Source organism: Chelon labrosus (genome assembly GCF_963514085.1).
Source record: "Chelon labrosus genome assembly, chromosome: 3".
Classification (NCBI taxonomy): domain Eukaryota; kingdom Metazoa; phylum Chordata; class Actinopteri; order Mugiliformes; family Mugilidae; genus Chelon; species Chelon labrosus.
This window is the reverse complement of record NC_140339.1, coordinates 21236479-21259918: the sequence shown is the minus strand read 5'-3', so window position 1 is coordinate 21259918 and position 23440 is coordinate 21236479. Positions and strand designations below refer to the sequence as shown.

At 41.3% G+C, this 23440-nt stretch overlaps 2 protein-coding genes across 6 annotated transcripts in view; both read left to right on the top strand.

Moving 5' to 3' along the window:
* The window catches only part of itsn2b (intersectin 2b), a 29989-nt gene extending 20563 nt beyond the window's left edge, over positions 1–9426 (top strand). For all 5 annotated transcript variants that reach the window (XM_084574904.1, XM_084574905.1, XM_084574906.1 and 2 more), the window contains 13 exons: positions 3143–3264; positions 3450–3556; positions 4051–4234; positions 4394–4492; positions 4599–4682; positions 4801–4884; positions 5003–5065; positions 5463–5612; positions 5737–5855; positions 5944–6026; positions 6113–6196; positions 6473–6646; positions 6814–9426. In XM_084574904.1, coding sequence (XP_084431030.1) covers positions 3143–3264; positions 3450–3556; positions 4051–4234; positions 4394–4492; positions 4599–4682; positions 4801–4884; positions 5003–5065; positions 5463–5612; positions 5737–5855; positions 5944–6026; positions 6113–6196; positions 6473–6646; positions 6814–6962 — 1502 coding nt within the window. In that variant the 3' untranslated portion in view covers positions 6963–9426. The remainder of the gene's footprint in view (positions 1–3142; positions 3265–3449; positions 3557–4050; positions 4235–4393; positions 4493–4598; positions 4683–4800; positions 4885–5002; positions 5066–5462; positions 5613–5736; positions 5856–5943; positions 6027–6112; positions 6197–6472; positions 6647–6813) is intronic.
* A 4313-nt stretch (positions 9427–13739) lies between these two features.
* On the top strand, positions 13740–22360 carry eva1ab (eva-1 homolog A, regulator of programmed cell death b). Its single transcript, XM_084540901.1, has 4 exons — positions 13740–14498; positions 19980–20148; positions 20697–21068; positions 21357–22360. Exons 2-4 carry the CDS (start codon positions 20046–20048, stop codon positions 21467–21469), a joined length of 588 nt encoding a protein of 195 aa, XP_084397027.1. The 5' UTR covers positions 13740–14498; positions 19980–20045; the 3' UTR covers positions 21470–22360.
* Positions 22361–23440: the final 1080 nt, after the last annotated feature.

Below are 23440 nucleotides of genomic sequence, written 5' to 3'. Positions count from 1 at the left end.
ACACTTGAAAGGAAATATGTCCAGAACATTCAGCTTCAAGCCTGTCACTAACTAATCTTTATCCTCTGTTCATCCATGCATCCTCCATCTACTACCACTAATCCATCCACACATCTGTTTATCTTTTCTTCCCACTGACTATTCACCCTATCCTTCCCTCTCCTTCCCTATCTCTTATTCCACGGCTTGTGTTTCTTTCTCCTTCTAGGGTGGTAGAAAGACTCTTCCTCCTCCACCTCCTCTTCCTCTCCTCCTCCTCCTCCTCCTCCTGACTTCAGAGAGACCCACTATCACACTCTGCTCTGACGGGGCGGAGTGTCTGGAGTCTCTATCTACTAACTTCTCCCACTGGGCAAATATTACTGTGTGAAATGTGTGAGACAAGCACAGACTTGGAACAGGTGTTAGAGAGCAAAGTGAAAACACGGCTCTTTGAATGAAATGGAACTTTAAACTATTTTCTTATGACTCTGAATTGTTAAAGCCACTGTGCCTTCATGAGTCTTTAGACTCTTGTTATGCTTGTGGATTGAAAAGTGTGTGAAGCAGAACTATAGTGGGTTTCTCTGTGGCTTGTGCTCCTTTTTTCCTTTTGTTTCTCTTTACAAGACACTTACATCAGCCACAACATTATGACCATTGACAAGAGAAATAAATAACATTGACCATCATGTGACAATTTGCTGGGAAACTTTTGGACCTGGCATTCATGTGGATGTTACTTAGACATGTACCACCCACCTAGACCAGATCAGGCACCCCCACTCCATAGCAATGAACCCTCCTTGAAGGCAGCAGCCATCCCCAGCAGGACGCAGCCTGACACAGACACACACACAAAAACGGTTTAGGAACAACTCAAAAAACATGAAGAACAGCACAAGGTGTTGACCTGGCCTCCAAATTCACTAGATCCCAAACTGATCAAGTATCTGTGGGATGATCCACAGAGGCCCCTCCCCTCAACCCATAGGACCCAAAGTCCCCCACTAACAACATTTTGTTGCCTGACACCACAGGACACCCTCAGAAGACCCATGTCCTCAAACGTTTTTCCCCTGAGTTAATCCGACAGCTTCCTCTGTTTCCTTTCACATCATTTCCTTTTCCCTACATTTCTCTTTCTGAAACACTTTTACACAGTTCACACAGAGCCCACTATTTATCTCTCACTCCTCAGACTTGTGTCTGTCTCCAGACACAATGGTCAAGGTTCATGTAACTTTCTAAACCTTTTCTTTTCACTTTTACTCACCCTCAGGCCTCTTGATATTTTGAAAAATAATGGGCGGTCCTGATTTCAGGCTTGCCCCGTGCTGCTGTATTTTAAAGTAGGAATATATTCAACAATGTTTTGCTCAGGACAGTTGGAAGTTAAAAAGCATTGTATGCATGCAAAAATTGTAGCCAATTTCTACTAAACCGAAGTTTGTAGAAAAATCGTAGCTTCCTATAACCATTGCAGTGGTTCTTTGGTTTCATGCCTTTGAAAAGCTTCTGTTTAGCTTAATATGGACATGCAGAAGTGCACAGTTTGTCCTTTATGTGTAAAAGCCATAAATGGGTCTGCCGTTGCTACTAACAGAACACGAACTGAGAGTACGACGTCTTGAAGTGAGCTTCACCTTTGGGGGGAATTCTTCCAAAGCCATTAACAGATTTATGTCTTGCCTCCAGGGGTGATAATAAAAGATGATTGCTGCGCCTTACATGAACTGAACACGGTTTTGCTGCTGCTTATAGTGTCACCTATGGAAAAAATGACATTGTAATGATTGCTGTCAGGTTTGGGGATACATTTTGTTCAGGTCAACAATAGAAATATGCTGCAAGACATTTTGATGATGCCCTAATGCAGGGAAAGTAAAATGCTGCAGAAGCACTTATTAATCTCTTTCTCTCATTTGGCACATAGATTTGAGATTTGAGGTAAAAAGCTGCAGGTAAACTTGTGATAGATGGCTGAATAAAGAGGTCACAGCAGAAGAGGCTGCTAGCACAACGGACTTGACAAATATGTCAAATATTTATGGTACAAGATGGTGTGACTGTTTTTTGGAGAGAGTGTCTAATATATTGTCTGAAATAAAGCATAAAAATAAAGATTGCTTTTTAGTGAGTTATTATTGTGTAATGCAGTTTGGCCATCTCTCTGACGTGTGTGTTTGGTGTTTATGTGGTCAACACGAAACGTGATTAAGATGAACAGATAAACGTGAACTATTTTTTTTTTTCATCTAGTCCACTGTTTTTCTTTTTTATCTGTTCAGATCTTTTTAGCAGCTATAGTCCCAGTGGGTTTCTTCTTGTGTTTGGATTTGTTACTCTCCTTTACAAGATTATCAGTAATACTGTTAAAATCTCCATTTAACCTGCGCTGAGAATTAACTATCTGTTCTGAATCTGAATCAGATCTGAATCTACTATAAAGAAAATAAATCCTATATTTTCAGACTTGTATCGGCAGCACAAGTCACATAAAACGAGAAAAGAGTTTACGTGCTCTATCGACTTTGACCATGTGTTCAAGGGTGAAAAAGAAAGAAAGAATCTCCCTTCCTGTTTTGGTACAAACAGATTTACTAGCAGAGAGAAGATAACGGCACAGAAGGAGGAAGAGACAAACCAGACAGGAGAGACAGAGTACGATCAGACTCAACAGACAGATGCCTAGAATACCTGGAGGATAAAACCACATAATTATATAAAATATTAATGGCTTCGCAAAGCAGGTTTCATTTTCTAAACCTCTGGGCTGGGACAGACGATAAGGGTGAAGCAAGAGAGGGAGAGCAAAGAAAAGGGTCAGAGAGGAACCAGCAGTCAGTTTGTATGGGACCTTCACAATGTTCAAATGGGTATCCTGTGGCAGGTAAGTGTGCTGATCGAGACTTTAATCTTCCATTCTTCTTCTTCCATTTTGTCGTAATATACTTGCAAACATTTGAGTGTGTCGTGAAGAACTATTTATGTTTTCCTGTGCCAGTGCTTCCAGCAGGGGGTGGTGAGTGCATAAGCGATGCTACAGTTTCAGCTCGCGAGTTGCTTGTGGTTTTGTGGTTTTGTCGAAGCACCCACCCTAGATGGGCTTTTTTTGTTTTCTTTTTTAACAAACCTCTTATGTGTTGCTTCTCTCTTGCAGGGTGTGCAGACCTGAAGAGCCTAGACACACTGAGCCCACAGGAGAAGAAGAGACAGGGTTACATCCACGAGCTGATACAGACTGAGGAGAGTTATGTGAAAGACTTACAAATAGTTCTGGAGGTAACGAACACAAATCCCGTGGAATAACTCGTGCATAAACTACTTTCGTTTAGAAAAGTTACACGTCCATTGTGTGAATGAGATGTGTCATGCTGTCTGCATGTACTCCTGGTCACAAACCTGTTAGTGTGCATGTTAGTTCATAGTCTTTATTTCTGTCTTTATCCCTGTTCATGTACGTTTAGGTTTTCTACAGGCCTATGTCTGTGTCGGGCCGCGTGAGTGAGGCAGAGATGTCCATGATCTTTGTCAACTGGAAGGAACTGCTGGAGTGCAACACCAAATTTGCAGAGTAAATATCATATTTCTTCAACCAGACTAAAATCATTCTGATAAGAGGTTTGAAATATTGACTGTTGACGATCTGATAACAAAATAGAAGTCAGAAAGTTTTTGACACTGGCAAGGTGATTCTGTAAATAAAACACAGATGGAAATCGTTCAGTAAAAGACAACCAAGGCTGTATGAGATAGACACAGTTTCCTTATGTTTGCGCAAAAATAATTTATTTATTCCAACCAGAGAACAGATCAAGTGTTTATATGGCTATTATTATATACTATTATTCCCTGTTGAACATTTATCAAAAGGTTCAGACCACCCTTCACTATTTGACTGATTATTCTCTTCCTCTGGATGGGCTGAATTGAGCCAGTCTGTCCTGACTGAGGTTGTTAAATTAGGCATTGGTATTTATTTATTGTTTATGTTGGCACTGTCTGTGCCAAAATACAGACAGATACTGTTTATGTGCGTTTACAGTATTTACATTCATGTCTGTGCAGAGCACTGAGTCATCGTAAGAAGACGGGTGGAGACAACATGCCGGTGCAGATGATCGGAGATGTCCTGGCCGCCGAGCTGTCCCACATGCAGGCCTACATTCGTTTCTGCTCCTTTCAGATCAACGGCGCCACGCTGCTCCAGACTCGTATTGACAGTGAGCCGGACTTCAAGGACTTCCTCAAGGTAGGAGGGAGAGGAAGGAGTGACTAGTTACTGAGGGAGCGTGGAGTCATCTTGAAAGTCTTACATTTGACTCCCTGAAGCCTGCGTGTGCCTTGTTCTCACAGAAATGAAGACGGAAACAAGAATGTGTTTTTCAGTATTGTCTTTTATTTCCATCAGAAAATCGCCACAGACTACAGGTGTAAGGGCATGCCACTGTCCAGCTTCCTGCTCAAACCCATGCAGAGAATCACACGCTACCCGCTGCACATCAAAAACGTAAGCCATCCTGTTCCTGAGTGTGTCTGTGGACGTTGAAATATTGACCTTACAGTGTGGAGTTAGACGTCTCCCATTGGTTAATGTAATTAACTGCTGTGTGTAGATCCTGGAGTGCACTGCTGAAGGCCACGCTGACCGAGGACACCTGAAACAGGCTCTGGAGAGGGCGGAGGAACTTTGTCAACAGGTTAGTTTCTTCTCTCATGCTCTTTTTCCTGTAATTGAATATTTTTTCAGTGTTCCTGGTGAAAAGGATCTTCTTGTCTTTTTATTTTAATGACATTTCTGTACTGTCCCTTTTGCAGGTGAACGAGGGTGTGAGAGAAAAGGAGAACTCTGACAGACTTGAATGGATTCAGAACCACGTACAGTGCGATGGAGCTGCCGAGGTATTTATGCTGACTGTTAACTGAAACTCATACGCTGTTCTCCACAAAAGAACGTACTGCGCAAAGTGATGCAGTATGAACCTGAATAATACATTCAAAACTTTGTCTCCTTTCACAGCATCTAGCCTTTAACTCTCTTACCAACTGTTTGGGCCCCAGGAAACTTCTCCACAGTGGCAAGGTGAGTACCACTTTATGAACCTGTGACCTCGGATGCCACCAGGGTCAGCGAATAAGTCTTGCTGCTTTGTCATCTCACTGTATAAATGTTTTAAAATCCAAGAAGGAAAGTGTGGCGTACTGGGACATAAAATGTGAAACATTACTGGGTCAGATCCCGGGATGTTGTGGTTTCCTGTTACAAGCCTCATACACAGAGTGAAAGTTTCAGACACCAGTGAGCTGGTTCATGTGAGCGACTCCCAGCAGATGGATCTGAGGCAGTGGTGATATATCCGTGAAAATTGTAGTTGATGCTTAGTTAAATATTTGGATTAAACCTCTCGATCCTGAACAGTTGACTATAACACCATCATGACAGAGTTGTTCATATATCTCTTAACTTTCTTTGTTTTCAGATGCACAAAGTAAAGGGCAACAAGGAACTTTGGGCTTTCCTCTTTAACGACTTCCTGCTTCTAACTTATGCGGCTAAACAGTTCACATCGTCTGGGCCTGATAAACTGTTCAGCAACAAGAACAATGTACAGCTTAAAATATACAAACCGGTAAGACACAAACACACGGGCACATAAAGCAGAAGTATCTGTCGTTGAGGCAGCATAAGACTTTCAGAATGTGTTATTCGTGTGTTTTCACACATGACACTGTGTCATCTTTGGTTTCCTGTAGCCTGTGCTGCTAAATGAGGTTCTTGTGAAGCTTCCTGATCCTTCCAGCGACGAGCCCGTCTTCCACATCTCACACATCGATAGAGTCTACATACTCAAGACTGACAACATCAACGAACGGTAGTTGCACACACACACACACACACGTGCACACGCAGGGAAATGTGCATTTGGTGACCCTTACAAATGCTGTGTGTGTTCGTTTCAGGACGGCCTGGGTTCAGAAGATTAAAGCTGCGTCTGAGGAATACATTGAGACTGAAAAGAAAAAAAGGGAAAAGGTTTATCAAGGTTTGTGTCTGTGCTACAACAGCCATATTCACGCCACAGGGATGACCTCAAGTCACTGTTTAATCAATCTGTGTTTGTGTTAACAGGTCGATCTGTGAAGTCTAGTGGAATCGGTAGACTCCTTGTCACCATATTAGAAGCCACTGAACTAAAACCAGGAAAACCCAACGGTGAGCATCAATACATTCGTTTTACAAGCTCTATTTACAGTTCAGTGGACTAATGAACACACTATGAACAATAAGTGTTGTGCAGAGATCCAGCTCTTAATCCCTGCTGCAGGAATAACCCCTAAAGCACCACTTAATTGTGTCATCAGTCGTTTTCCTTCACAGTTCACATTTTTCAGACTTGCTTCTTGCCCTTAATCCTCATGTCTGCTGCTCTGCCATCATCTTTTGTTCGTCTCCCTCACTTGCCTGTGTCATCCTCCTTCCGTCCTCCAGGTAAAAGTAACCCCTACTGCGAAGTGACCATGGGAGCTCAGATGTTCACATCCAGGACGCTCAACGACACTCTGAACCCCAAGTGGAGCTTCAACTGTCAGTTTCACATCAGAGACCTCTACCAGGACGTCCTCTGCATCACCATCTTTGAAAAAAACCCATTTTCACCTGATGGTCAGCTGCATTTTAATTTGTGTATTTTTTTCTGCTGCTGATATTTCTGTAAATCTCCAGTATTCAACCTTTATACTAAACTTAACTTAAGTTACATGCACAGTGTTCTAGTGATGGCGAATGATCGTCCCAACACGTGTCCCTCTTTATTCCTTTTCTCTTGTTAGACTTCTTGGGTCGGACGGAGGTTCCCGTGGCAACTATAAAGAAAGAGTTTGAGAACAAGGGACCAGTAACACGTCGTCTCCTGCTGCACGAGGTTTCAACGGGGGAGGTGTGGGTCCGTCTCGACCTGCAGCTCTTTGCCAATAAATAGACACTCAGAGCAAACTAAAAGTCTTCTACAGAGACGTCTGAATAAGAACAACTAACCAAATAAGAGAAGCTGCTTGTGTCCACATAAACTAACTGAGACGTTTAAATGGACTGAAAGAAGACACATCAAAAAGCCACCTGTGCACTGCGTTTCACACTTCACACCGTGATAAATTAAATATTAACCAGCTTTAATAATACCTCTCCTGATGTCATCCAAATCCCTCAGTCGGGACGACTGCTCATGTGACGACAACTGAAGCCACCAATCGGAGTTTTCTTTCTTGGAGATGACACCAGATGGAAAGGGAAGTGTGGCTGGTGCTGCACAGTATTTAAACTGAGAGAGTTAAAAGAGAGGAGCCTGGCTTCTTGAGCAGTGGAGAGGGAGTGTGTCATCAAGCTGAAGCTGGGTCAACTAATAATTTACAACCTTGAGATTAAGTTAGGACGGGACAAAGCCTGTTTAAATAATCATAGCACTACCAAAGCAATAAAACTAAATGTGTGTTTTCTGGACTTTTTATTTTTATTTTTTTAGTCTTCACACTTTGCCAAGTCTGCTCAACCAAGGCCATTCAATAAGTTGACAAAATAACTCGTGTTTTATCATAACTGTCAACTACATATGTTGAAGTTTGTTTGTTTTTCCTGAGGAGATTTTGACTGATGGATTTTCAGTGACCTGCTTTTAGGCTGTCACTGATCATGAGCTGTCACAGCCAGCGTCATCTTCTCACAGTGGCATTAAGGACGTCAGAAACAGTAGATGACAGATGATGGACAGCTACGTGAAATGCTTGGACAGCCTGGAGAAGAAGTTTTAGTCCGGAGTCAGTTTAATACTGTAGACAGAAGATCTCAGGATTCGTTGTTCTGGGTCGAGTCCGTGTCGCTGTAACAAAACTGAACACTTATTTTGTTTAGCTTTTCTTTGTGTGTGCGCGTGCGAGTGTGTATGTTTGAAGTGTGGAATTGTAAAGATGCTCAAACATGTTGCGATGCAGAGGCATGCCGATATATTTTGATGCAGCAGCATTTGGATTTAACTTCTGATGTTAATGCAACTTATCTTTTAAAAATGTGTCCGTTTCTTTTTTTTCTTTTTTCTTTTTTTTATTTGGGATGAATTTGCACTTGATGACGGTTTTCTTTTGCTTTTACTTTAGTGTGCAAAATCAGCTGAAGCCAAGTAGTTTTAACGTGAGACTGTAACATAAGTGGGGTGACTGTTTCCTTCTGCACATTGATCTCTCTCTAGCTGAGAGCCTTACTGTTTGGTGGAGAGGACTTTGAGATGTCGTAGACTGTCAGATTGTAAGCTATATTAAACAGTGTTTTCTAAATTTCTTTACACCTTCACCCTGTCATACGTATGTTCGGCCTCGTTCTTCGAGCTCTGCCTCACTGACCGGCAATATTGTCCATCTCTGTTGCGTCAAACATTGCCCTTTATAAATATCCACCATGAAAACTTTATAACATATAGTCTGTAGTAGCAGTGTTTGTGTTGTAGGTTGACTTCATGGTGTCTTCTCACTTGTTTTTACTCCATGTCCAGTTTGCTTTCTAACTTCAGGAGTCTTGCTGGGTGCTCTGGATATAAAAAGTATTTATTTCTTAATTTATGCGTGTGACTATCCAAAGGTTTGGAGCGCCTCTACTGTGTCATCTTGGATAATTGTTGGTATTCACTGGGTTTGTTTTAAACATGTGTGGCTTCACCTATTAAATGTGTTGATACTGTTTTCAAAGTTGGTTCAACATCTTAGAAGATTGAGTTTTACTGTAAGTAGACTAGGTTAGTCATTTTCTTAGGCCTGCTGTTTTTTTTTTTCTTTGTTCTTTTTTGTCTTGCATTCATTAGATTTGTCTTATTCAATCAACAGTTTGTTTTTAAGTATTATATTAACATTTTATGTGGTTTTGAATTTCTGGAAAGGAGACTGGACTACCTGTCTGGTCTGTGTAGGGGTGTTTAAACTCATCTTTTGTGTCACATTGTATTTCCCGCAGCCTTCTGCATTGACTGCTGCTGTGCTAGCTGAGTTTATGGCTTCACTAACCCAGACTGTCTGTTCACTGCTGATCAGCCTGGAGTCTGTAACCTGCTGTCTGTACTCACTTTGGCCTCTGTGTGCCTCTCTGAATCAGGGTTTCTTAAGGCAAATTAAAGGCATTAAAAATGAACAACCTGTCAAATTATTGGTGGCTTAAAGACACATATGAACTTGGAGTGCACAACCTCCTGCAGCCGTGCATAAGAAGTGAAAGGCGCAGTTATCCCTGCTTGAAACACACTGCTGCTGCCTTTGTACATAATTACAGCACCGTCTCAGAATTATAATTTCTAGCTAAACATTTTTTCAGGTATTGTATTTTGTGTAGCGCAAATGCGCAGTAATCTTGATGAAGTTAGGCATAAACATGTCTTGCACTGTAGTGCTACTATAATTAACGATGCAGTAAATATTGAGCTGAAGGTGTCATAAAACCAAACACATATCCAAGTTAAGATATTTTATGGGGATTTTATTTTTGATTTCACTGGTTTCTGTTAGTGTCCAGCCTCGGTGAAGTTCAGCGTGGGGTTGTCAGTGCGCACCAATAGACCTCATTAAGTCCTTCTTCACCCTCCACTGACTCTGGGGCCACAGGAGCAGCAGTCATTACGTAAGTACACTGAGTGGTTCTGTGAGAGGCTGACAGCAGCACACACAGCTGTGTAACTGAGTCCACGAAGTCAGCTGAATTCAGCCTTCTGTAGCGGTAGTAAAGGATTCAGTGTAGTGAAGATATAGCTGATGGTAACTAGTGTAACAAATGGGTCACAAGAGCTGAACCACCAGGAATTTCTGTCAATCCATTCAGTTTAAGGCAGATAATAAACTCTGCCATCAATATTTGCATTTAGTAAAGGGGACTTAATTTGAATATTATTTCTTTAATGGACCAGTGTGTAGGGTTTAGTGGCATCTAGTGGAGATATTGTAGACTGCACCTGCCTTACTAGTTGTCCCTCAACTTTCCCTATGGAAGCTTGTAGTAGAACCTGCAATAGCAGCTGAAAATGGCAAAGCCCCCTCTAGATCCAGTGTTTGGTTTGTCTGTTCTGGGCTGTTGTAGAAACCGGTTGAGGACTAGCTGACAGCCAAACAGCTAGCAGCTAGCCACCTGTGAAAGCATCCATTTGTCACTCAAAGTGGCCAATCTCTTATTTATGCACAACATTAAGAATTTAGAAAATGTAAAAGGATGAGAATAAAGATTAGCATTGCATACAGTTATAATCAAAGTTAGCTGTAGAGACCAAAACCATGGAAGATAACCTCCGCCTTATGAAGATAAGAATGGTTCATTCTAACTAATGTAGGAACAATTAGTTAGAATATTGTACACCAATGGAAACATAATTAAGAATCAATATTACGTACATACACACTTCATGACAGAGCTGGGGTTTAAGGCACTGTGTTGTGTTAAGCAGCTAAGAGCAGCTGAGAGCCTGTTCATTCAAGGATTGGTGGAGACCAAAACAGAGCTAAAAGAGAGAGTCCATTAAACTAAAAAGCCTTCTATAGGATTTTTCCGTATAAATAAAAGGTACAGTAAGTGTAGAAGCAAACAGAAGAAAGGAATAGTAAAAGAGAAGCAGAGGAGAGAGAGAGAATAAGAGGAGACAGCTCGAGGGTGAGATAGTATAAAAGAAAAGTGCAGGAAAGCAGAAGAAGAGAGCAGTTTAGAGGCAGAAGGACCAAAACAGAGATGGAGGGCACATGGAGGCACGGAAAGAGTACAGAGAGAGTATGGAGAGAGAGAGCGAGAGAGAGAGAAAGCGAGAGAGAGAGAGACATGTGCATCGAGGATGAGAGAGCCCCTCGGTTCCACTTGACCTAGTCATGGGAATGATTTGATTATCACCACATGAACAGCTGTCTTATGTAACGCACATACACACAAATTCATACACAAAGAGAACTCGAAAATAATGGGAGGTGTGTGTTCTGGCCAAAAAAATAAATAAATAACCTTCGCTGAGTGAAGTTGGCCTGTAGCAACTCAGACAGGAGAGTACAAGTCCACATAAAAGCAAACCTACAGATAGTCAGCCAGGTTTACTTTGTGGTGATGGTGTGGTGAACCCATCTGACTCTGCAGTTCCCTCCCACTCTGTCGAGTGGTATACCGTCTTTCACTTCATTTTGATTAGTTTGACAGTTATACTTCAATGCTCATCAATGTTACTTTTGTATGCAACTGTGTGTAGAAACACACACTGGAGCTCTAGGTGATATGTTCATTCATCGCAATAAAGCATTGTTTATTTTGAGTCAGCCCCACACACACATGTCCTTCTGCTGCTCTAAATACTCCCAGGTTGATAAAACTGTTTTAATCCAGAGCTGAAATTAGCTCCAGTATTTTTATCTTGTTGTGATTTATGACCCATCTTTAATAGCACTGCTTTTAGGGTTGTAAATGCCGTTTACCACAGCAAACAGGGGGAACAGAAAAGACATCTGTTGTTCAGTCTAGCTATTATTTTCCACTTTGAGTACGTGTTTAGATGTTTCAATAAATATTAATTACATTTATCCATCAGGAAGCAGACCCTGTTTTATTCTATATGCTGTAAAAAGGTTGGCTACACTGACCTGCAGCCTCACCTCACCATTCAAACTCACCTCTCGGTCATGAATAATAAAGTGAAATACCAATGGAGCGAAGCCTGTACCGCTGTGCGGGCTCTGCATTCCCACTCAGCATCTGAAACACACAAGTCCTGTCCCTTGCTGTTCCAGAGATGACTGACAACAATTCCTCCCAGAACACACTGCACAGCGTTATGAGAGTTAATATTTTATCAGACTGAGCAGGAGGTGCAGAAATAGATGCGTGTTACGTGTGTTTTTGAATTTCTCAGTAATGATGATGAAGATGATAATGGTGGAGGTCTCAGTAATTTGTTTTCTAATCATCTTTTTTTCCTGTATTCCAAGGATATTTGGATTGTTTTCAAATCACTTTCATTTATTTTGTCAAATTAGAGGCATGAAAGGGAAGGTGTGTTTTCTACCTTTGTCTCACGCTCAGGGCTTTTACAGACCTTAACAACCATGAAGGAATTCTCTCTCCAGTAATTGTGCATTTTTCCAAAAGAGGAGAGATGAAATGTGCTGAAATTTACACTGTGCAGACTAAAGCACATCCATTATTATAATTCCTTTGAGTAATATTAAGGGAAGAATAAATAGTGCCTTACTGATCCTAAAAATCTCCATGGAAACATGTTTAGATATTGATTCAGTGGCTAAATACTACACAAGTGAACACCTGTAAAACAAACAGTTGTTATAAAACAGATGGACCAGTTTGAATAAACCATATTTTAGCCATCAATATTAATTGTTTTGGCATGGTTATGGTTGGTTGGGCCCATAAACTGTACATCAATTTTAAATATTTTACACAATGTAAAACTAGTATTTGCCAACTACCAATCACTTGCTGTGCATTTGTGTGTGTTCTTGTACAGCTGTCTTTATGAGGACCAGTTTCACACATTCGGAGTGAGGACATTTGTGCAAAGTGAGGACATTTTGGCCAGTCCTCACTTCCTTACAACTGTTTGAGGGTTAAGACTTGGTTTTAGGGTAAACGTTACATTTAGGACATGGTAAGGGTTAGGGACCAGGCATTATGTCAATGACTGTCCTCAAAAAGTGAAACATATAAACTTGTGTGTGTGCGTGTGTCTGTGACTCTGTAGTAGATGTGAGTAGTTATGATGGCTGGCTGCTGCCGTCCGTCCCTGGATGATTTCTATGCTTCGACTGTGTTACGTTTTGGCATTTTTTCTACAGCTTTTAGGCTTGAAACCATCAGCTGACAACACTACCATTTAGCTCAAAGTGCCTGCACCTTCACTTATTCCTCTAAGACAGAGAAAGACATGATATGTACATCACTGATTATATCCATTATAGTTTCCACAAGGAAACATCAAGCTGATCTCACCGGGGAATGGGGAGCCATGATGCACGTGGGGATTTTGAAATGCGCTCAGCAGCTACAAGCAGCGGCATAGCCTTCAGGATGACAGTGTGTGCAGGCATGCAGCAAAAGAAGGAGCAATCCTGATAGATGAAGTACACCTCCAGGATTAAAAGGGTGTGTTGGATGATTTTGCAGTAAGAGGAGTCTGTCATGTTTGTGTAGCAGTGGACCGAGTTGAACTAGCTCATAGATTTAAACACTTTTAAGTGTTTAGCTGCTAGATAGATGTAATATGTATTATCTGAGGTGATCCAGTGTTTTAAAATAGAATTCTGTTCATGATGCTGCGTTGTATTGACAACTACTGGCAGTAAAACATACTCTTCCTAAAAGCTTTTTAGTTTTACTATAGGACATCTTGCTTGTTGCTGTTTTTTCCCCCATACCTGTTGAGTGTTTGCCTGAAAAAATCTGTCAGCCCCCAACCAGAGTCAGGATGGTTTTACTGGCTTTTCTTGTTGCATAACATCAGCACAAAAATAACCAGGTTGGCTGATAAAATTTTCATAAGCGGCATATGATGTTTAAAGTTGTTGATTCAGCTCTGAAACTTCAGTCCCGTACTGCCTCGAGGATCTGGGATCGAAGCACAAACGACAAAAACAGCTTCTGTTATGTGAATTTATTCCGACACATACACATCAAGAAGGTGATTTCCCAAACACTGGTGAATGAGATGCGCTGTTTAATTGCATCTATGATTTATTTGCAGATGGTATGCTGCTTGCTTTCCTGACAGAGTCCCTCCCTCTCTCCTCACAGTCTCTCTCCTCCCTCTGATCTGCACGAAAGACAGAGAGGAGAGGCAGCGAGTCTGCATTTATAACTATGCATGTGTGTGACTGTGCATTCTGTTAGTGTGACACAGAGGGAAGGGGACGCAGGCACTTGGCAGAGGGAGCTTCGGTCGACCTGTCGAGGTCTCTCATGTCCCATCTGTGCCCTCAGGAGCTGACCTCTGTCTCTCTGTCTGGAAAATAACCTGGAAAAACTAAAATGGAAAATCGGAAAGCTGCATTCTGGAAAACAGTCGGAGCACCGCGCTTCCTCCTGCTGCTGCTGCTTGTGCATCAAAGACAGAAGAACTGAGGGGAAGAAAAGAGAATGACTGACGTTTCTAATTTGTATCTACGTAAGAAAGTGAAGAGGAGACGGAGGCTTGTGGGCCTGTCTGACAACTGTGGGAGCACAGAGGAGATTTATACATATAATTGTACTCTTTGTGTTCTTTTGGTTTTCTTTGAGGGAAAGGCAAAGAGCTGAGAGGAGATAATAGGGAACAGAGGAAAGGGGAGGAGAGACTAGAGCAGAGAGAGCAGAGGAGTACAGAGTGGAAGAGGAAAGAGGAGTACACCAGAGTACAGAGAGTGAGAAAGGAGGAGAGGAAGAAAGAGAGGAGGAGAAGAAAGAGGAGATGAGAGGAGAGGAGAGGAGACAAGAGGAGAAAGCACACCAGATGGAAACTTGGCATTAATCAGATGTAAGTATGAACATCTTGTTTGCATGTGATGATTATGCTGTTGATGTTGTTGTTGTTGTTTGTGTGTTGATGATCATGATTCTATGTAGTGTTGTATTTTACAGGAAGTCTACGCTCTGTCTTTCTCCTCGCTGGTTTACTTTGTTTTCCTCCACCTTCCTCTATCTCCCTCTCACCTATCCTTACCATCCTTACCCTGTCGTGCTCTAGTTCTCTGTGTCTTATTTCGTGTTTTCTAAATCTGTGTGCTGCCTCTCCCCTCTCTGCAGGTCACGTTAGACAGTAACGGTGCAGCAGGAGAGGGAAAGGCCAGTGTCACATTAGATTAGCATTAACAGACGCACACAGAGGGAGAACTACACTAAAAGTGTGGAGGATGTGTGTGAGGAGAGCCTTTGTAGCTCAGCTGAAACCATCCTGGGAACTATATAGTTTGCTAAACCACATGCAAAAAGACAAAAGGCTATTGTGCCACATACCAGACAGCACAGACTCAGGGAAATGAGAGAAAGATCAGTGAAAAACAAAGGAGGACGGGAAAGTATTGCCTCCAGAGTTTGTTCATTGATATAAACAACAGGACGTGACTGTGCCACTCAATATGTGGAAAGAAACTCTTTTGCATGCTAAGTTATTAGTCTTCTTTTTAGCTATTGTTCTGAATTAGCCCAGTGCAATAAACCTGGCCATTCATTACATCACGTAGTTCAAACCCTGTTTAAAAAACCCTATGAAAACATTAAACTTCAGTAAGCAGCTGATTAGTTTTGCTTAGCTACACATAGATTATTATGGTGACTGGAAGCAACGGGAAAAACTAACTCAGCTCTGTTCAACAACATCCACTTACCTGCATTGTAAACCATGCCAGTTAACATGTTTATCTAATCTGTCAGACTGGAATAAAGTTTGTCTCTATATAAGGGAGTTATGTGAAGGGTTAGACTCTTTCAAGTGCAAATTGTTTTTTGTTTTTTTTATTCTGTGTTGCAACTGTTGCAGTCTTGAAGCCAATCATAAATTTATGAAGAATACTCTGAACTTCCATGCGACCATTTCTGAAAATGTCAAGAAACATGTTGAACTCACATGAACTCTGACCGTGCCAATGTTTTCCACCTATGAGTGAATGGGAATACCACAAGAGGGCGCCATTCTTACGAACTTTATTTGTGAATACGTTAACACGACCCCATTCAAAGGCAGCATTACATAAGACGACTGATACCACACACATGGTTTTGCAGTAAATATGAATCTATAACCAGCAGGTGGTTAGCTTAGCTTAGCATCAAAATCCACCTAAATGTTGACAAGTCTGTTTAATCTACAAGAGTAAAATTAATTCTTACCATATTAGAAGGCGACATGGTCTGAATTTAAGTTATTTCTTGGCTACACCAGTTTTCAGACAACCGGTGTAGACTCCCACCAATGCAGCACTTTGACTTTAAAGTACATAAATTAGTGAGTTAATTAAAAAGTAAATTGTTGCTTTTAAAGTATTTTTTTGAAACTAGCTTATCTGCAAGACACATATTATTTAACTGAAAGATGCAGGCTATCTGTTTCCCCATGTCTCCAGTCTTTATGCTAAGCTAACTGGCTGTATGCTGTAGCTACATAGATAGATAGATAGATAGATAGATAGATAGATAGATAGATAGATAGACTCTTGTAGTCAGCGTAAACAGCTCCTGTTGTCTAGACAGTTGAACAGACTGTGACTGGCTGTAATGAGATGGCTGCAGGCCAATGATCTCATACTAATGTCATTATGTAACTGTGATGTTCAGCTGCCTGATAGTAAATTAAAGCAGGATTTTCTTCCTACACTTACCTGCTGTGACACTGATGACCATCTAGTCTCTGTTACTTCATGAAGCCAAAGGATAAAATCTGTTTTCAAGGCAACATGCAATGCTTCTTTAAAACGTTGTTCCATTATACATTATTTGTGATGGCACAATGACATGCTTTTTGCTGTAACCCAAATTGTCAAATCCAAAGATAGAAATAGAGAGTAAGCGGGAGAGTCGGGCAGAGAAGGGCAGTCACGTCCTGCAGCATTTACACACAACACCACAAAATGACCCTGACAGTCAGTGAATTTAGAAGTGCTCCGAGGCTGTGTTGTATTTAGTTGTGTTTGGTCGCACTGCAATGTCATGCGATTTGTTGTTGTGCGTTTTCCTCCCGCACTTTTTGCTTTTTCGGTGTTTAGCTAGTTTTGTAACTTAATTACAGGCCTGAGGTGTGTTTTTGTTCTAATGAATGAGTAATGATGGGACACCAATGCATCTTGTCAGGGACTTGTTTTTCGAAATGTGAAAGATAAGATGTGTATTTGTTCTCCAGTGTATTCTTTGGTTTTCTTTACAGGTCAAGAGTTCTTTGTTTCTGTGCCTTTACGGCTGAAAACATCCTCAGGAATTAGGCCAGTTTGATCGTCCATGAGAGCATCATCCATTTTTCATACATGTATTTACAGTACAATGTTCAGGTTCTGGCATCTTATTTCTGCAGCTTTAGCCTTAAAAGACTGGTTCATTTCTCAAAGGCCCGGCGTGATATCTTTTACTGTTGTTTGTTATGAAGGCTGCTCTGCCTTCATGAAGTAATTGGGTGTGTTTGCACATTAATAAAGGGCTTTAATGGGACAAAGTTCAATGAAAACACATTAACATGTAATAACATGTAATGAGATGTGTTCAAAGCTGTCATCTGGGGAAATCGACACTTTTATGAGATTAAAAAGTTCTGCAAAAGGAGGAAATAATAGTCCGTGTACCTTTAACCCAGCACCACTCTGTCTGTACTTTCATAAGAGGATTAATGCTCACATCCACACAGCTTGATTTTATTTGGGAGAAGATTCAACATTATGAAATGCCAGGAAAGAAAGTCAGGCTTGCTGAGGGGCTTTGCAGATTTCCTGTGTAATTAGAGAGCTGCGCTTTGAGCAGAGTTCAGCTTAAAGTGATTAGATTAAAATGTCACTCATGTGCAGATTATTGCTCTATTCAAGTGTTGTAGTCTTGCAGATAAAGAGGACCATTTGTCTTGACTGTGAATGTTTGCAGGATGTGAGTGTTTGTGAACCCCACTCACTTGTGTTACGCGTTTACACAACACTGCAAATATACTGAGCAATGGTTTTATTGGCGCTGTAGACAGGTTTATTTTTAGAGCTGTATAACTGAGTAAAACCACATCATGATCATGACATGTTTAAATAAACACAGCATCTCATCTTAAGTAACATGCAAAGGCTCATTTTAAATACAAAAGAATTATGTTGTGACATTTCAAACAAATTAGCTCGAGCAAAATTAAAAAAGAAATGCGTTACATTTGTGACACTGGTCATGAAGATGTATGTACTGTAGCAGAAATATGTTTTTTTGTTTTTTCATGGCTTGTTCATCTTCATTTGTATCATCTTGTGAGCTTCAAGATGTGTTACACTGAGCCACTAATTTCATTTATTTTTTATGATCCTTTACAAGATAACAGCTCTTCTAAAACTGATCGATTATATATATTAACTCTTGAATGTTGGAGCATAAACAAATGGTCTGACCTCTTCCAGTTGTTTCAGTAGACATAAATCTTTAAGTCTGGTTTAAACTGTATAGAAATATTCTGGGTGCTATGAGCCAGTGTAGGTAAACAACGCTGTTTGAAGTTTACGTGTCTCTAACACACAAATGTCCATGTATGCATGTCATTTAATGTCATATTAAATGCTCAATAAACAACTATACAACATAGAATAATTATTTGTACGTCAGATGTTTTAAGTTCTGATGTACAGGGGCATTTTTAAAAACAATAAAAAGCATAATAATCTTTTCAGCATCAGTGTTGCTTTGCCAAAATCTCCCACAAACAATCAGTTATTGTCTGTGAAAGAATTGCCTGTCTGTGTGTTACAAGCACAGCCATCAAAACATTAAAGTGAATGATTGTACAGTACACCGATCAGGCATAACATTATGACCACCTTCCTAATATTGTGTAGGTCTCCCTTGTGTCTTCAAAACAGTTCTGACTCATCAGAGAATGGACATGGGTCTTCTGAGGGTGTCCTATGGTGTCTGGCAACAGAGTGTTGTTAGTGCTGGCCTTTGGGTCCAATGGGTTGAGGGGAGGGGCCTCTGTGGATCAGGCTTGTTCCAGTGCATCCCACAGATACTTGATCAGTTTAGGATCTAGTGAATTTGGAGGCCAGGTCAACATCTTGTGCTGTTTTTCATGTTTTTTTTTTTAGTTGATCCTAAACCGTTTTTGTGTGTGTTTCTGTGTCAGGCTGCATCCTGCTGTGGATGGCTGCTGCCATCAAGGAGTGTCATTGCTATGGGGTGGGGGTGCCTGGTCTGGTCTAGGTGGGTGGTACATGTTATTTACGTTTCCTGTCAGTAGTCATTATGTTTTGGCTGATCAGCGTATGTTCAAATTGGCAGCTACACTGGTGACTGTTGCCACCTAGTGGTTGAGTAAGTCAGCAGTATTTCCATGTATAGCTACAGATTTCATGTGCTATGCTCTGTTTTGTGAAGACCCAGTTAGAATCAGTCGGGTCTTCTCGCTGTAAAATCATTATGTCCGAGGTGAAACAATAAAACGACACCAGCCATACATATGTAATGTAGATGACTGAGGCCTTGTTTTCTCCCTCCGTCCTCGGCTCCTTCTACCAGAGGTTTACAACATCAACATTTTATGTTACAAGGTGTGTGTGTTTATGTTTGTGTGTGCCGAGCTGATTTTTCCGAGGTATGAATGCCTCATTGTTGTTTGTCTTCTGGAGCCTGCAGGAAAACAGCTCAGGCATGTCGATAATGACGGTGAAAACTGGAAGAGACGTATAGATTACTAGGTAAAGCCTCATAGTTTCCAAAGTACTCTATGATTACCTTTAATTCGTCAAATGACAGTTTAATCACGCCAGGTTGTCTCTATAAAAGTTATGGATAAATAGAAAAAATGTGGGTTCACATGAATAACAGTAGCGTGTGGACAGGCTTCATGTGCTCCATGATTTTTTCAGTTATGCTTAGGTGCAGTTACCATACCTCAAGTGTTTTTATGTGATTGTAATTGTCAATCACAATGATTTTGGTGGGGAAAACCAGGTAGAAGAGAAACGTGTAGTAACCTGGAAGGGTTTTAGGTTATTCCTGTGTAAACAGACAGCATGTTGTTGTTTTTTAAAATGTGCGGCTTCATTAACATGTTTCCAGGATGCACGCAAAGTTTGATCAAACTGCTTTCTCTTGTTATGCACCCTGGGCATGGAATAAGCTGGAAAGTACCATTATCTCAAAAGGTCTTTTATAAATCACATTAATGGAAACATTTTGTCATTTTTTTGTAACCCTTGACCTCTTGTGGTTGAATGAACTGTTTAAGTTTCTTGTTTATCACTCTCATACTTTCCGTCCTCACACTTTCACCATCAATAACCTTTAATTCCAGGGGAGTCCCCAGAAACTGAACCAACCTCTGCGTGAGAATACAAAAACCTCAACTGACTGTTAAATCATGAGCGCTCCAACGACGGGAAGCCCCGCTATGGAGGTGAAGGTGGTCTCCCAGGAGATGGCATTGCTTAGCAACATAATGGCGGCGTACACCTTCATTGCAGGTACAGTAGGACTATTAAGAAAAACCACCACGTGTGACTGTTAATAGCATTTAACTCTTATGCTGTGTTAAAGAAAAAAGACTGAACTTTAGACTGATCAGCCACAACATTAAAACCAGCTGCCTACTAATGTAAATGCTCCCCTTGTTCTACAAAACAGTTTTGACTCACCAGGATGGGAACTTGTCTTCTGGGAGTCCTGTGGTGTTTAGCACTGGGATGTTGGCAGTGGGAGTCTATGGGTCCTATGGATTGAGGGGAGGGGAAACCAATGTTTGAACCTTCTGACTACTGTTAGTGGCAGTCAGGTAAAAAGCAGACAGGTAGCAGAGAGGAGGAGGATCCTCTGACACAAAGGTTACGAACCAGAAGAGTGAGATTAAGTACGAGGGCTGTTAGAGACTGAGGCAACAGGGCATACAAAGACTAGAAAAGAGAAAGAGGTGGATTCAATGTCAGAAGAAGAGGAGGATGAATCAGCAGCTGACATCTTTAAATATGCTTGTAAACTTTCATTTATTTATTAATTACTCCTTTCTCTCTTACAGACCAGCCCGAGAGGACAGCCCTGGTGTTCCTCGGTGGCGTGTGCGTTGGCCTTCTTGTCACTCTCTGCGCCATCGTCTTCCAGATACACTGCCGAGCTGACTGCCACTACGGCAACAGCAACAACCCTCAGCATCGCCACAGGAACAAACATCATCATCATCACCATCATCATCATCGCAATCCCAACTGTCCCCACCGTCAACCCGGAGACAGTAACCCAGACCACACTGCTGTCGTTGCCTCTGGAGGGCCTGGGCCCACCGGGGACAGTGAGTCAGAGGACTGGGATGACACGTCTGACCTGTCGGCACGGAGACGCAGACGATTCGAGAGGGCTCTGCTGCACGCCACCATGTTCACATCAGCTGAGGGTATCTGTCACACGGACACACACGACATGCACAGACTCACAACGCATATCAAGAACAAAATCCTGCCAACTAAATGCGGGAGGGAGGTGAAACCTTTTGTTGCTGTGGTCTGATCTTGGAATTTGTCCTAATAAACTATCTGGATAGCTTTAAATGTTCAGCCGTCTAACAAAACTTACGTGTGAGCTCATACTTTAAGATAAAATAATGAATAGAACTTAAATTTGACGGTAACGTGAACAGACAGTGAATGTTTGTCTCAACATCTTTCTTTGTGTGTGTCATCAGAGCTGGACCGGGCCCAGAGGCTTGAAGAGCGGGAAAGGATTCTCCGAGAGATCTGGATGAACGGCCAACCTGACATCAGCACAGTCACTCAAAGCCTCAACAGATATTACTGACACAAACACAAACAGACAGACCGAAAGGAAATTGTAGAGTCGGCAGACAGAGGGGTAGGAGGTGAATAAAAGGTGCACAAGCGAACAAACACTGTATGAACTAAACAATGAACATAAACCATCAACTCACCGATGTACTGACCGTTCACACTGCACCAAAGAGAGTCGTATCAGACTGTCACGGCCTGGAGCAGTCACTGTGTCACTGTGTCAAACATAAGAGCTGTGATGGTCCGATCGTTTAAAACAGGACGACGGTGCCACGTCTGGAAGTTGAAAACCCTGAGAATCAACTCACATGCTGTCATCTGCTGCAGATCTTTCATAGATCCTTTCATATATATCTGTTGTACAGTTACTGGGATTTTCTAGTTTTTAACAGGTGCTTTTGTTTTGAGAGGAACAGGAGGACGAACAGGAGGATGAATAGGACGCCTCGTGAAGGCTGCAGCTCTGCAGCTGTTCATGAGTGTACAGTACAAATTAATATAGTATGATACTGTGTGGTTGCACTTTTCTCAGCTCATCCTTATGTGTTTGTAAACTTGCTCCAATCATGGGGTGACCTTTGGGAACTTTGTATAATTAAAGACAACTGAAGGGCAAAAGAGTGAAATGAGGAGCAATGGATCTAAAACTTCCTCTGTAGAGGAGCAAATCGTCTCCATGCAAAGATGGAGGTACACTGGTGCTTTTATTCATGTATGTCCGAATCTATTATTAAACTGACTGCACACTAACAAAGAGGACACAGTATATTAAGGAATGGCTTCACAGATAACATAACAGCTCTGTAGGCTGGCAGCTAAATTGCCGTAGGTTTTGTTGTACATTAGAATAACGGATCATAATGTTTGAGAAGATCGTGTTTTAAAGTTAATAAACTAAAATTCCAGGATTTTGTGAAAGCCTTTTCCACGTTAGAAAAATGATAAATTCTCTAATTTAAACATGGAAATTGTGGTTCATGTGTTTTATTTTTATTTGACTGTTTCTGTGTGTGTGGGGTGTGTGTGTGTGTGTGTGTGTGTGTGTGTGTGTGTGTGTGTGTGTGTGTGTGTGTGTGTGTGTGTGAAGGCGCTTTTAATGTGATATTGAACTCCACCAAATGCAGCGACACAGAAAGGGGCAGGTTGTCCAGGGCAGCAGTGGTCACAGAACTGGAGACATAAATCCACACTACACTTCCACAAGAAAGAGTCTGTAATGAAGAGGGAAACGGAGCCAAGAAAGAAAGAGGACACACACTGAGGAACACTGGTTAAAACAAATACCTTCTAATGTAACAGTCCTGCAATAAATCGTATCTTTATGAAGGTGATGTTTTTAGGATTTAGATTAAATAACTGAGAGCTGTTGATTGAAACTCTGTTTTCATATTGGAGGCTGTGGTTTGTAGAACTATTTAACTATACTGACAGCCCCATTTTAGTCAGAGGGCCGGGGCTAAATAACAGAAACACTTTTTATGTTTAATTTGACACAGTTTAACAGTAAACTACATCCTCCAAAATGATCATACAGTTGTATCATCACCTTTGTAACACTGTTTCAACATGAACCAAACATTATAACAGTCATGAAGTAGGATTTAGTGCAGGACTGTTGGGTTAGAATATATTAGTATTCACCCGTGTACCTAATGAACTGGCACGTAAGTGTGCAGTATTGAGTGTCTAACAATGACCTCGAGAAATCCGACTCCCGATATCATCACTAGAGGTGCTTGTTCACACTTTCTCACATAAACAGATCCATTTGATGGAGAAAAAACAACTGAATATAAACCTGTTCCGTATGCGCCCTCTATCATTTATGTTCTGTGAAAACTGTTAGAACATCTTCACCTGGTGGTCATAATATGCCACTACTCCACAGTTTGTCTCAGCCAGGAAACCTCCTACCTAGCTCCTTGTTATTCAGACACAGCAAAAATGGTAAAAAGCTGAAACACAAGGAAATACGTGTGGC